Genomic DNA, 13893 nt, shown 5'->3' with positions numbered 1-13893 from the left:
GGACTCAGTTTCATCCCCCACCTTTTTGTCTTGCACTTCGACAACCGAGCTCTTTGAAGAGTTCAAAACTTCTGGTGTTAGCGGTAGGGTCATTGCCAGGGGTCGTTCTTCCTTTTCTCCTTGTTTGAGAAGAGTTAGATAACGGTGCAGTTAAGACTGATACTTTGTTATTTTTTCATGCTGGGTTAACGATCGATCTTCTAAAATGGCTTTCATCTTCACATCCAAAGCCTGTTCAGCCGTTTGTCTGATGGTAGGTTCGGGTTTTTTCAGTCGTTCCAGTTGTTGAGGCGATAGAAGAAACATCTTCTGGGTTGCTTTAAACTCATGATGGTTAATTTTTGTTGATTAATCCTTCTAAAAGATTACCTAGGAGGGGTACAACAGTCCCCAGCAGAGGAAGAATAAATCCACCCCTTTGAGTCAAAGCGGCGCGTTTTTTCTTCAGGCTCGTTTTTTTATGGGCCAATAGTCTAATAATTTTCTTTTGTTTTTCTAATTTCTTAAACTGTGCAGGTGAAAGGGGTATATGACCTTTCAACAGATTGAAAGCAATTTCGCACAATACCTTGATCAAAGAGGCCGGACCCTTGGTCAGTATGTCTTTACGCTTCTTGGTCGAGGCTTTAAACAGGGTCTTGAGGAGCGGAGCGTTTGTTTTTAAAAGCTTAGACATGTTAGCCTTTGGGGATGTAGACGGTAGGCCACTGATCCGGAAGTACACCCGTCCTCAAACGATATTGTTCTGGACATGAAGGATTTAAATCCACCAATAAATACCCATGAGCGTCTTTGGTAGCATCTTCAAAACTTTCTAAAAAGTATCTTTTCTTCACAGGGAAAATCTGATTCGCCAAAATACTGGTATGTAATTCATCCCGAGGATTTTTGAACTGACTCCAGTCGCCATCAAGTTGCCAACTCCTGACATACCAAAACTTTTGAGAGAAACTGAGACTATTCACGCTTCTCTTTCTTGTTCTTTTTATAGTTCAACTTCTAGTTCAGTTTTTCACCTTTTCACACTGCGTAATGGAGGCCAGTTGAGCAAGTGGAACAAGTCATTTTATTGATGATTGTGGAAGGCAACGATTTCATAAGCACCGTTTCTTCTCACACCTTTTCCATTAGGTACGATTAAAAAGACAACTGAAAAGCAAAACATTAACAAATGTTGTTCCAGACAAAGGCAATTATTTTTATTTACATGTTTGATGTAAACACCAAAACAAATCATCATCACTCAGACACAATGGTTATTCTGGCACGGATCACATTGGCTTAATGTCAATAAAAATGTCAAGACTCGCCGGTCGGCGAGGAGGAGGTGGACCCAAAAGGCGAGGAGGCAGAGAGGTGAGTAGCGTGAAGGGAATTTATTGAAGAGATCGAACATGGACAAACAACGGGGCAGGATATAAAACAACCAGGGCAAAGTGAACACGACTAACTGGGACAAGGATAAAGGGCATGAACGAGAGCGGGGGCGTGAGCGAGAGCGGAACGAGAATCAGAGCAGGAACGAGAATCAGAGCAGGAACGTGAATCAGAGCGGGAACGGGAATCAGAGCAGGAACGAGAACATGAACGTGCACAAAACGTGGTCGTGGCAGTACGTAAGTTGCGGTAATGACCCGACACAGAGTGGTGGGTCTGGGAGGCTTAAATAGTCCGAGTAATTAGGGGAGCAGATGGGAATCAGGTGCGTGATGAGGGTAACGGGGAACAGGTGCGTGGCTGGTGAGGACGAGTGCTGAGGGGAGGCGCTATCAAAGCTGACCAAAACAATAACAGAAAACACATGGCGGGAAGGAGGGGACGAAAACAATAACAAAACCCATATGCGTACGAAAACAATAACAAAGGCCTGTCATGCCCGACGCGGATCATGACAAAAAAAGCTTTGCAAAATTCAATATATCATATTTTATTCAAAATCAAAATTTACATCTTACCACAAAGAGTCGGTTCTTTCATTTTTTTTTCTTTTTTTAATCTTCAAGGATCGCTGCAATTCTCGCCAGCACAATCGTGTCTCTCAGCTCCCTGTTTAGTGACAAATTTTTTAGAACAAACGCTGCAACTGAATGGCTTGTCTCCACTGTGTGTTCTTGTGTGGCGTCGTAAATACGACTTTTGAGAGAACCTCTTGGCACAAACTGAGCAGGAAAAAGGGTTTTCTCCACTGTGTATTCTTGTGTGGTATTTTAAACTTGATTTTAGAGAAAAGCTTTTACCACAAACCAAGCAGGAAAATGGTTTTTCTCCAGTGTGTGTTCTTGTGTGGCTTGTTAAATTTGCCTTATGAGAGAAGCATTTTCCACAAACTGAGCAGGAAAAAGATTTTTCACCACTGTGTGTTCTTGTGTGGATTGTTAAATGAGACCTTCGAGAGAAACTCTTGCCACAAACTGAGCAGGAAAAAGGTTTTCCTCCACTGTGTGTTCTTGCATGTTCTGTTAAATTTGCCTTTTGAGAGAAACCTTTTCCGCAAACTGAGCAGGAAAAATGTTTTTCTCCACTGTGCGTTCTTGTGTGCCTTACTAAATGAGACTTTCGAGAGAAGCTTTTGCCACAAACCGAGCAGGAAAAAGGGTTTTCACCACTGTGTGTTTTTCTGTGCCCTTTTAAAGACAGCTTTGAAGTGAATGAGTCAGTGTGACATGCCCTTTCACCTTTGGCTTGCCCATCATCATCATCATCATCATTAGTATCATCATCATTGTCATGAGCATCTGATGTGTCCTCATTATGTACTTGTGATGGCCCCCGGTGGTCTTCATCACCTTCTGTTGTCACGTGATGACTTGAGCTGCTGCTTGGAGGCTCCGCCCCTCTGTTGTCCTCATTCTCATCCTTGTTTTCATCTTCAGTCTTTATAGGGACAACGTTCAGTGGTGACTTGTTGATCTCCTCCTCCTCATCCTCCTTTTTGATGTGAGTCAAATCTGGCTCATCTTTCACAGAACGGAGATCGTTTTCACTGACATCTGTAGGACACAGAAAGACAAACACACATTTGGTTTGGTCAAGTCAAACCTCATGCGGCGACTTTGTCTTATATTGTTTCTACCGTGCTACCTTGACTTGTGCCTGCCGCATACGGAGAAATGCGTGCGACCCCAACTTGGACCGGACCATGGGGGCATTTCACAAAATTACGTCCTACGATGTAAACCTCCCTTTAGCAGCACAACAGTGATAAACGAGCATTTAAAAAGGAAGCACGTTGCGGCCGATGCCCGATTTCATTCCTGACATAGTCACAGATGTTTCTGGAATATGAATTCAAATTCAACTAAGATAAACCAAAATATTTTTTTAGAGTTCACTGAATTATTTTGGAACTGCAATGACGCTTAACAGCTATAGGGTGTCAGTAATGAGTAACAAAGTAACACAACACCTCCCATTGTTCCGTCGTCATTGTCATTTGCAAAAATTACCAGGAACTATGAGTTGTGGGGGAGATCCAAACCACCTGGGCCACAGGAACTTTATTACCAGGAACTAAATGTTCCTGGACTTGTAGGTAGAAAAGGGGGTTGTGACTTTCAGCCTTTTTGAGCCCATAGTAAGACAAAGATGCAGATGCATTCCTTGCAGCATGCGCTTGTTCACTGATGAGAACCGTGCAACCCTGGATGGATGCATTCAATGTATTTTAAATGTTTGGATGGGGTGAAACTACGCACACGTGCACAAAACAGTGCAGGGCCACCCGAGGTTCATTGACTCACCCGACCAAGCCAGTAAAAAGTTCATAAATAAATAAGACCAATCCGTACTTGATTTTAAAAAAAAAAAACTTAATATTTTGTGTTTTATTCACTGAAATTGATCAACCGCCATGAACGTTTTCGCGGCAATGTGCACATTTTTAGAGTTAGGCGGAATTCCTTCCGTAAGGAATTGCTTGAACAAAATATAAAAACCAGAAAATTTTATTTTGTTATTTTAAATGTAAATTTTATACTGGGAAAAACATGGAGTTCACCCCCCACTATTGGTTATTCTTTGGCATATATTTTCTGCACTGATTACATTTGACATAAACAATTGCTCAGCAGACCTGCAAGTAAAAGGCAATATTTAAAAATAAAACGGCAATAACCTTGAACGATTTCCCCAAACAACTTAATGTTGTGATGCATATTTCTAATGAAAGAAAGTCGTTCTCTACAAAGCAAATGAGAGTTAGACGTGTACAAACCTGCTTTGAGTGGCACAACACGAGGCTGGTTGCAAACTTCGTCCAGCAGTTGATGATGTTGCTCGTTCTCTTATTTTATTCCACAAAGTTCCTCTTTGTACTTGGGTGTCGTTATTTCACACATTTTCAAATGATAATTACAAAAAATCCGCACTCGATCTCTGCTTGGCGATGAGTCATGTGCCTCTTTTCGTTAGCGGCTAGCTAGCTAACAAGCTAAGCTAACTACGCCGAAAAGGATCAACGCGCGAAGATGAGGTTATCGGGACACAAAGACTTAATGAATTATGTCGTAGTCCTTTAGAGTAGCACTGGACATGCTTTGAGAAAATTACAGTCAGTTCCACACTAAATCAGAAGAATTTAGCGGTGGGTGTTTTTGTTCCGGTGTGGACGGGTCGGTGGATGTGGTCAAGGTCCTTCGGAAGCTGCGCGCTTGCTAATGACGTCATGCTTTAAGCACGTATTTTTCAAATATATTTCTTTGCCTCTGTGTTTGTTTTTACACCTGGCTGTTCTCTTTTAATATATATTCTATGTAATATTTTAATTCGGTTGATAAAAAAAATGTAACAAAATAATTAAAATAACGCCACAAAAGCGAGTCAGCTCCGACGTCACTTCCCCCTATGCCCGGAGAAGCCGTTTGTGCTGCGTTTGTGCCCGTTTGTGCTGTTAAAATTTTCGTTTGTGCTGTTAAAATTTTCGTTTGTGCTGCTTCGGTTCGAAAGATATTACACTTTGTTTTATTTCGAGTGTGACGTCACCCAGCCCCCCATTTTCATCCGATTGACTTGGGAATGGTGCCATTCGTTTGTGCTACGTTTGTGCCCGTTTGTGCTGTTAAAATTTTCGTTTGTGCTGCTCCGGTTCGAAAGATATTACACTTTTTAATTTCGAGTGGTGACGTCACCCAGCCCCCCATTTTCATCCGATTGACTTGGGAATGGTGCCGTTCGTTTGTGCTACGTTTGTGCCCGTTTGTGCTGTTAAAATTTTCGTTTGTGCTGCTCCGGTTCGAAAGATATTACACTTTTTAATTTCGAGTGGTGACGTCACCCAGCCCCCCATTTTCATCCGATTGACTTGGGAATGGTGCCATTCGTTTGTGCTGCGTTTGTGCCCGTTTGTGCTGTTAAAATTTTCGTTTGTGCTGCTCCGGTTCGAAAGATATTACACGTTTTAATTCACGCGGTGACGTCACAAACAGGAACGCGCCAGCGTCAGTTTGTTTTGTTTTGCTGTCGAACAAGGAGCTCGGTATCGCGCTACCGCGTTCAGTCAATCACTTGAATCACTCGTATTTGTTATTAATTCCAGGTTATAAACTAGTTCCTGGAATGAACCGATGTTTTGTATGTTTTTGCGCATTTTACATTCTTCATGATCCTGGAAAGCAACTGTTGCCGGACGAACTTCAGGTAAACAGGTCAAACTCACTGTTGTAGCTTTTTTGCTAGCATACAGTAATCTTAAAACCTTCCTGTTTTCACTGCTGTAAATTACTTTAAATTCGGTCTTATTTCTTTTAATAGTGTTGTTCTACTGCTCATTCATTTATTTCATCAGTAGTCATTAAAGCTATGTGATTATTTCTTAAAATTATAGTAGACGTGAGGCTGAAACATATCCGTTGAACTTTTTGAAATAAAAACAACTTAAAGACACCCCTCGATGAAGCATTCCCTCATTTGAGAACAACTGAATTAATATAAAAACAGTCCGTGTGTAATTGATGAGAGCCTGCAGAGAAACCTTGGGTGAAACGATAGCTTTATGTGTAAAGAAAACAGCAACAAACAAAACCCCAAACTATTTACATTTCAACAATTAAGCAATCACTGCTTTGTGAAGCTCTTTGTCTTTTCTGATGCTGCTTTCACTCTACTTTCCAGGTCATTGTGCATCTCCCAGTCAAAAGCAGCCCTCCTGCAATATGCCACATAATGTCCTAGAGAATCCTCTTCGAGATGATATGACTGCTCTAAAAGTAAACTGTCAGCATCAGACTTCTGGGAATTTCCAGCAGGGCAACTTCTGTTCAACTCATACCTAGGTCGGTGTCAATCCACTAAGCCTCTCCATTTCTCAACTTCAGTAGTATGAATACTGTAGCAACATCAGACTCATCACAGAGGTCAACATAATTTTTTAATATATTTTTTCCTCAGTATGAGAAGTAGTAGAGGCATCGTCAGGTCATAAGACATGACCTACATCAGCTTTTTTGTTTTGCAGCAGAAATCCACGTTTCCCTCAATGAAGGCATGATGACGAGCAACGAAACGGTCAACATGAATGAGAAGACTTTCATGCTTGAAAAGCCCTTTTTTAGGTTGTTGAACTCTGCTTCAACAGCTGCCAAACTTGCAGTGATGCTGGTACTTCGGAAGAGAGGGACCACTACGCCTGACCAGAGTGGTAAGTAACTTCCCTGTCTTATGATGTGGGTAATAATCTCAGGGAGGAAGTGGATGTTATCCCTGTCCCCCTCAGCCATGGCAAGTGACCTGATCTCCTCACATATTTCTGTCACACACTGTCAAGCGTTAGTCTGGATCTGCTGCTGATGCTCCTCGACGGGTTCCTGTGCCTGAACCTCTGTGTCTGGCATGCTGATACAGTCTTCTTGTGCTATTTGTGTTTTCAGGTATTTCTTGCACTTTTCTGATGGGAGAGGGGTTCCAGAACTGTCATTACCTTCAGACTCACTCAGTGCCACAATAGTGATGGCACATAGAAGTTCTGTTGAATGTTCCACACATTGTGACTTGAGTAGTTGTGCTCATGATCTCACATAAAAATCTTTGACACGATGTCTTTTATTTTTCAGGCAATCCCACTGGCAGATCATTTTGATGCAGTGTGCAACATCTACCCTGACAAAGCATGGCGGCAGGTTTGCATGCTGACTCCCAAGCAAGACATTAATGTAGCTCTTCAAATCGGGATGTTTTCCTGCTGACAGGTGCAGAAGTCCAGTGAAAGTTACCAAAATTTGTCCTGATTGCCAGCATGTTTTGCAACAAAATATAGTATTAAAATAAGGAAAGGCACCATCATCTTTGTCGACGCCTGTTTCATGAGTTGGTTTTCTTCTTTCTGTTGAACCGCATACAATTAAAAAGCAAAGCCTGATTTTTTTTTTTTTTTTTCAATTAAAATTACTTCGACAGACATGACCACTAGTGATGAGTCTATAAAGACAGGAATGCGAATAACAATTCAGTTTTATTGATAATGCCTGTTTCAATTTCTAGTGGCATAAGCCAGCAAGTCCCCACAACTTTTCTAACTTTAATTTTTGCTGTAAAAACATCCGCTTTTTGGTTGAACTAGTCTGTCGATTGTGCTGTTTTGGGCCTTAAGAACTTGTATTGTGTTGCTACTGTTTTTCAATAAGAAATTATTTTAGGTCATTTAGAATTCATCCAGCCGCTTGTCCAAATGGACACAATCGTCGACCTTGCGCGTGTAAGGTTGCTGAAATGTGCATCACTGCAGAGAAAGATGTAAGTTTGCGTCACAAATGAGGACATCTATGTATTTATGTACAGTGCACCTCGCAGTGGTAGCATTAAAGACATTGGACTGGACACATTTTTCTGTCACTACTGGAGTCAAACAACTATGTGTACAAGACATTGGTACAGATGTCAGAAAAGCATGGCGTATGTGCTATCACACAGTGGCTGAAAAAAATTGATTCATGCAGGTGCCCCGTCCGTCCCCAAAAGAAGCAGTGAGTGCTTTTTCTCTTGCCATTCTTGGATCTCTGGCCAAAGCTTTTACCGCTCACCCCGATTTGAAGACCTACATCAATGAGTGCTTTAAGCATGAAAACCTGCCATGTTTTGTCAGGGTAGACGTTGCACACTGCAACAATATGATCTCCCAGTGGGACCGCCTGAAAAATAAAAGACATTGTGTAAAAAGATTTTTTCTGAGATTTAGCACAACTACTTAAGTCACAATGTGTGGAACATGCAAAATAACTTCTATGTGCCATCACTATTGTGGCACTTAATGAATCTGAAGGTAATGACAGTTCTGGAACCCCTCTCCCATCAGAAAAGTGCAAGAAATACCTGAAAACACAAATAGCACAAGAAGACTGTATCAGCATGCCAGACACAGAGGTTCAGGCACAGGAACCCGTCGAGGAGCATCAGCAGCAGATCCAGACTAACGCTTGACAGTGTGTGACAGAAATATGTGAGGAGATCAGGTCACTTGCCATGGCTGAGGGGGACAGGGATAACATCCACTTCCTCCCTGAGATTATTACCCACATCATAAGACAGGGAAGTTACTTACCACTCTGGTCAGGCGTAGTGGTCCCTCTCTTCCGAAGTACCAGCATCACTGCAAGTTTGGCAGCTGTTGAAGCAGAGTTCAACAACCTAAAAAAGGGCTTTTCAAGCATGAAAGTCTTCTCATTCATGTTGACCGTTTCGTTGCTCGTCATCATGCCTTCATTGAGGGAAACGTGGATTTCTGCTGCAAAACAAAAAAGCTGATGTAGGTCATGTCTTATGACCTGACGATGCCTCTACTACTTCTCATACTGAGGAAAAAATATATTAAAAAATTATGTTGACCTCTGTGATGAGTCTGATGTTGCTACAGTATTCATACTACTGAAGTTGAGAAATGGAGAGGCTTAGTGGATTGACACCGACCTAGGTATGAGTTGAACAGAAGTTGCCCTGCTGGAAATTCCCAGAAGTCTGATGCTGACAGTTTACTTTTAGAGCAGTCATATCATCTCGAAGAGGATTCTCTAGGACATTATGTGGCATATTGCAGGAGGGCTGCTTTTGACTGGGAGATGCACAATGACCTGGAAAGTAGAGTGAAAGCAGCATCAGAAAAGACAAAGAGCTTCACAAAGCAGTGATTGCTTAATTGTTGAAATGTAAATAGTTTGGGGTTTTGTTTGTTGCTGTTTTCTTTACACATAAAGCTATCGTTTCACCCAAGGTTTCTCTGCAGGCTCTCATCAATTACACACGGACTGTTTTTATATTAATTCAGTTGTTCTCAAATGAGGGAATGCTTCATCGAGGGGTGTCTTTAAGTTGTTTTTATTTCAAAAAGTTCAACGGATATGTTTCAGCCTCACGTCTACTATAATTTTAAGAAATAATCACATAGCTTTAATGACTACTGATGAAATAAATGAATGAGCAGTAGAACAACACTATTAAAAGAAATAAGACCGAATTTAAAGTAATTTACAGCAGTGAAAACAGGAAGGTTTTAAGATTACTGTATGCTAGCAAAAAAGCTACAACAGTGAGTTTGACATGTTTACCTGAAGTTCGTCCGGCAACAGTTGCTTTCCAGGATCATGAAGAATGTAAAATGCGCAAAAACATACAAAACATCGGTTCATTCCAGGAACTAGTTTATAACCTGGAATTAATAACAAATACGAGTGATTCAAGTGATTGACTGAACGCGGTAGCGCGATACCGAGCTCCTTGTTCGACAGCAAAACAAAACAAACTGACGCTGGCGCGTTCCTGTTTGTGACGTCACCGCGTGAATTAAAACGTGTAATATCTTTCGAACCGGAGCAGCACAAACGAAAATTTTAACAGCACAAACGGGCACAAACGCAGCACAAACGAATGGCACCATTCCCAAGTCAATCGGATGAAAATGGGGGGCTGGGTGACGTCACCACTCGAAATTAAAAAGTGTAATATCTTTCGAACCGGAGCAGCACAAACGAAAATTTTAACAGCACAAACGGGCACAAACGTAGCACAAACGAACGGCACCATTCCCAAGTCAATCGGATGAAAATGGGGGGCTGGGTGACGTCACCACTCGAAATTAAAAAGTGTAATATCTTTCGAACCGGAGCAGCACAAACGAAAATTTTAACAGCACAAACGGGCACAAACGTAGCACAAACGAATGGCACCATTCCCAAGTCAATCGGATGAAAATGGGGGGCTGGGTGACGTCACACTCGAAATAAAACAAAGTGTAATATCTTTCGAACCGAAGCAGCACAAACGAAAATTTTAACAGCACAAACGGGCACAAACGCAGCACAAACGAAACAAACTATTTCCACCTATTTTTGCAACAAATGGGGGGCCAACTTCACGCAGGTCAGTGGAAGGTTACGTTTCTCCTACCGAACTTGCAACAATGCTTTTTTAACTGCCAAAATATTATTTGTCATTTAATTTATTATAATTTTATTATTCATCAAACAATTGGCAAGTTGACTTTATTGATAACTTGTGTATAGTTGTCATGCAAGTTTTCTTTTCCTATTTGTGAATCGTTTGTACATGGAACAATAGGAAAGTAATTATATTGTTTGTTGCTCCGGGGACGTGTTTGAGAGTTGCACTGTTCATACTCATGCGCGCTTTACGTGGCAAGGCAAGTGCCGTCGGACATGATTGACAAGCTGAGTCTGTTTGGTCGGCTGAATAAGAAGTTTCTGAAGTGACTTTTCTGCCAGCATTTGAAGCTCATTCCCCTCAGAATTATTGTGCAGTCATCGAGTTTGACGGTGACAAATTAATAAATGTCAGCTGTGTAAGAAGATTCGAGACTTGTGATGATTATCTGACGGGAGTGAAAGTCAAACACGTCTGCGTTGGATGAAAAAGTCAAACTCGTCTGCGTTGGATGGAGAAGTCAACTCGTCTGCGTTGGATGAAGACGTGAAACTCGTCTGCGTTGGATGAAGAAGCGATCGTCTGCACATTCTGCTCGCACGTGCTCAACGAAGGAGGACGGCGACAGATCAAAGCTTGGAACTCAGATAAGCCTGGACACATCAGTTCACCTGTTGCTCGCTCAATTTGAGTCCATAAGACAAAGCACTTTAGTTTGTGCTCTAAAGGTGACACAAAGGAGCAGATAACAATAAGGGACTGTGTGTAGCGTGCATTATTGTTTTCCATAAGAAATAAGAATACATGTGGACAAAGTTTATGTAATTTGTGTGTTAAAGAACAAGCGTCAATCAAGTGTAAAAATGTCACAAGTAGAACAGACAGAACAGCCTTTAGATATAGAAGGGTCTAAGCAGCCACTTGACTCAGAGGAAGAATCTGAGCTTGATCATTTAGATGAGGTAAAGCAGCCTAAGAATGTTACTGAGCACGTTGCAGATCTACCACGTAGAAGTGAAAGAGAGCGTACTCTTACGGAGAAGGGTAAAGAACTTCACCGTGTAAAAACGGAAGATATACTACGTCGCTTTGATAGAAGTTATGAGTACTGGAAGGCTTTAATTAAGGTAGCAAAAAAATCTGTGATTCATCAGGATTCTAGTGATGTGCTTCAGAAGCATATCAGCAATATTCAAACAGAACTCTCTGAATTGAATCAAGTGTATGATGAATACCGAAAGCTAGACAGCCCCCCACATGAAGTACGCCGCAGGATGGACAACTGTGTGTCCATATCCAATCAAGTAGTAGGAAATGCGCAATCTCAAATTTCAGGAAATAAGGAAGAACTAATGTGGCCTGATGCACCCTCTGTTTTGCAACCACAATCTGCGATACTGTAAAGTCATTCACAAAGGGCGATAGTGTTCACTCAACTCAGTCTGAAGCCAAAAGAAAGGAAGCTGCTGCTGAGTATGCAGCAACTAAAGCTGTGTTACAAATAATGTCTGAGCAAGAACAACATCGAGAGAGATTGCTAGCACTTGAAGCTGAAAATAAGTCGATAGTTGCAGCACAAGAAGCAGACGCACTATCCCGCCGGCTCCAAGTTGAGAAGGAAGACGCAGAACGTAAACTAGAGGAACAGAACCGTGAAGCTGTTCTCCTAAAGAAACAGCAAGAAGAAAATGCATCAAGGCAGAAGTCGGTTGATGACTTAAAAAGACAACTAGAGCGTTTAGAAGAGCTAAAACGACTAAATGCTGCTAAAGCAAAGCTTCAAGTCTACGATGAAACTGAGTTAATTTCAGACCAAGGATTCAAATCTAAGCACTCTGAATCGCCCAACGTGGAGCAAGAAGTCAAGCACGCAAACCCCGTGCATTATTATACCCAACATCCATATATAACTTCAGCGATATCTCAAAGTAACTCTCCACAAGATGACACAAAGGACCTTGTGAAGGTTTTGGCTGAGGCCATATCAGCTAACCGGCTTCCAATCCCAGAGCCCACTGTCTTCACTGGGGACCCACTCAAGTTTAGACACTGGAAGTCATCCTTTCAGACACTCATTGAGAGGAAGAATATCCCAAATACTGAGAAACTCTTTTTCCTTCAAAAATATGTTGGAGGCGGAGCTAAAGAAGGCATAGAAGGCTACTTCATGAGTGACTCTGATGATGCATATCAAGCAGCATGGGATTTGCTCCATGAACGATATGGTAAACCTTTTGTACTTGCCAAAGCGTTCCGAGACAAATTACATTCCTGGCCTAGGATTGCTTCAAAGGAGACTGGGGAGTTGAAGAAATTTGGAGACTTTTTGCGTAGTTGCGACTCTGCTATGACGAGAAATGACAGTCTAAGTATACTGAACGATGGGATAGAAAATCAGAAGCTCAGCGCTAAGCTACCGGACTGGTTATGCACCAGGTGGAATCGTAAAGCTACTCAATATCAACTTGAGCATGACAAGTTCCCGAACTTCAACTACTTTGTTACATTTCTGACAATGGAAGCAAGCATTGCATGTAATCCAATTACATCATACCAAGCTATTCATCAAGGCGGACATGAAAAGGGAAAGGTCAAGAGTCAGACTGAAGAAGGATACAAGAAGTGTTCCGCAGGTGCTAATGCGCTCAGAACAAACGCTAGTGAAAAGATCATATTAACATGCATGTTTTGTAAGAAAGCAGGACATTGTATATTCAAGTGTCGCAAATTCATAAAGGAACCGGTTGAAAACAGAGTAAAATATGTCAAGAGTGAAAAACTATGTTTTGGCTGCTTGAAACCTGGCCATTTATCTAAGAACTGTAAAAAACGAATGGTTTGCGAAACCTGTTCTAAGCTACACCCTACATGCTTACACGCAGATCGCTCAAAGAAAGACCAAGACCCTCAAGAAGACCAAGAATCAACGCAAGAGCACAAGGAAGCAAGCGAAGAAACAAAATCACAATTAACACAGAAAACTGATGACGTTGCTGAAGCGACAGCGCACAGCCACAGAGTTGTTCAAGATGGCAATAACACCCAGACATCAGCAATAATACCAGTCTATGTGTCAACGCCTACTGACTCCAGTAATGAAGTGCTTGTTTATGCTCTTTTAGATTCACAAAGTGACTCTTCTTTCATTTGAGAAGACATAGCAGATAATCTAGATGTCAACAAAGAACAAGTAAACCTTAAATTATCAACAATGTCATCGAAAAGGAAGATTGTGCACTGTAAAAGAATCAGAGACCTGCAAATCAGAGGGATATTCTCCATGGACAGAATAACAGTTCCCACCACATACACGCGTGAGTTCATCCCTGCAAATAAGAAACACATTCCTACCCCTGAGACTGCGAAGGCATGGTCTCATTTGGAGCATCTTACAGAGAGTATCGCTCCACCAATGGATTGTGAGATTGGTCTACTGATCGGCTACAACTGCCCACAAGCACTCATGCCCAGAGAGGTTGTGTGTGGAGAAAAGAACCAGCCATTCGCACAGAAGACTGACTTAGGCTGGAG

At 41.7% G+C, this 13893-nt stretch overlaps 3 protein-coding genes and 2 long non-coding RNA genes across 7 annotated transcripts in view; 3 read left to right on the top strand and 2 right to left on the bottom strand.

The window, feature by feature from the left end:
* LOC148342459 (uncharacterized) overlaps positions 1-13893 on the bottom strand; it is a 299864-nt gene that overhangs the window by 97262 nt on the left and 188709 nt on the right. The window lies entirely within an intron of this gene.
* The window catches only part of LOC148342466 (uncharacterized), a 90896-nt gene that overhangs the window by 69642 nt on the left and 7361 nt on the right, over positions 1-13893 (top strand). The window lies entirely within an intron of this gene.
* Positions 5298-7272, top strand: LOC148342469 (uncharacterized). 2 transcript variants are annotated; one of them, XR_015842214.1, is made up of 5 exons: positions 5298-5634; positions 6109-6269; positions 6455-6634; positions 6761-6863; positions 7047-7272. It is a non-coding gene; the product is annotated as an uncharacterized LOC148342469 (long non-coding RNA). The 2 variants fall into 2 exon arrangements; XR_015842213.1 differs by having other exon boundaries at positions 6452-6634.
* Positions 7127-9867, bottom strand: LOC148342468 (uncharacterized). Of its 2 annotated transcripts, none has more exons than XR_015842215.1 (4): positions 8896-9867; positions 8531-8713; positions 8302-8404; positions 7127-8120 (listed from the first exon to the last, which is right to left on the bottom strand). It is a non-coding gene; the product is annotated as an uncharacterized LOC148342468 (long non-coding RNA). The 2 variants fall into 2 exon arrangements; XR_015842216.1 differs by having other exon boundaries at positions 7128-8120; positions 8531-8710.
* LOC148342467 (uncharacterized) lies at positions 11790-13616 on the top strand. The gene is made up of 2 exons (XM_088288824.1): positions 11790-12587; positions 13245-13616. The coding sequence occupies exons 1-2, from the start codon at positions 11867-11869 to the stop codon at positions 13511-13513; spliced, it is 990 nt and encodes a 329-aa protein (XP_088144950.1). The 5' UTR covers positions 11790-11866; the 3' UTR covers positions 13514-13616.

Source organism: Idiotropiscis lumnitzeri, chromosome 2, assembly GCF_059441095.1.
Source record: "Idiotropiscis lumnitzeri isolate Australia: NSW breed Sydney's pygmy pipehorse chromosome 2, RoL_Ilum_1.0, whole genome shotgun sequence".
NCBI classification, from domain to species: Eukaryota; Metazoa; Chordata; class Actinopteri; order Syngnathiformes; family Syngnathidae; genus Idiotropiscis; species Idiotropiscis lumnitzeri.
The sequence above is the reverse complement of the archived record's forward strand: the minus strand, read 5'-3'. Positions and strand labels throughout refer to the sequence as shown.

What these genes read in the sequence shown, in the direction of transcription:
- LOC148342467 (XM_088288824.1), top strand. Translation starts at nt 11,867, where the DNA reads ATGTCTGAGCAAGAACAACATCGAGAGAGATTGCTAGCACTTGAAGCT. An exon ending in TTTGCTCCATGAACGATATG is followed by an intron (nt 12,588 to 13,244) that starts GTAAACCTTTTG and finishes GCTTACACGCAG; the next exon opens with ATCGCTCAAAGAAAGACCAA.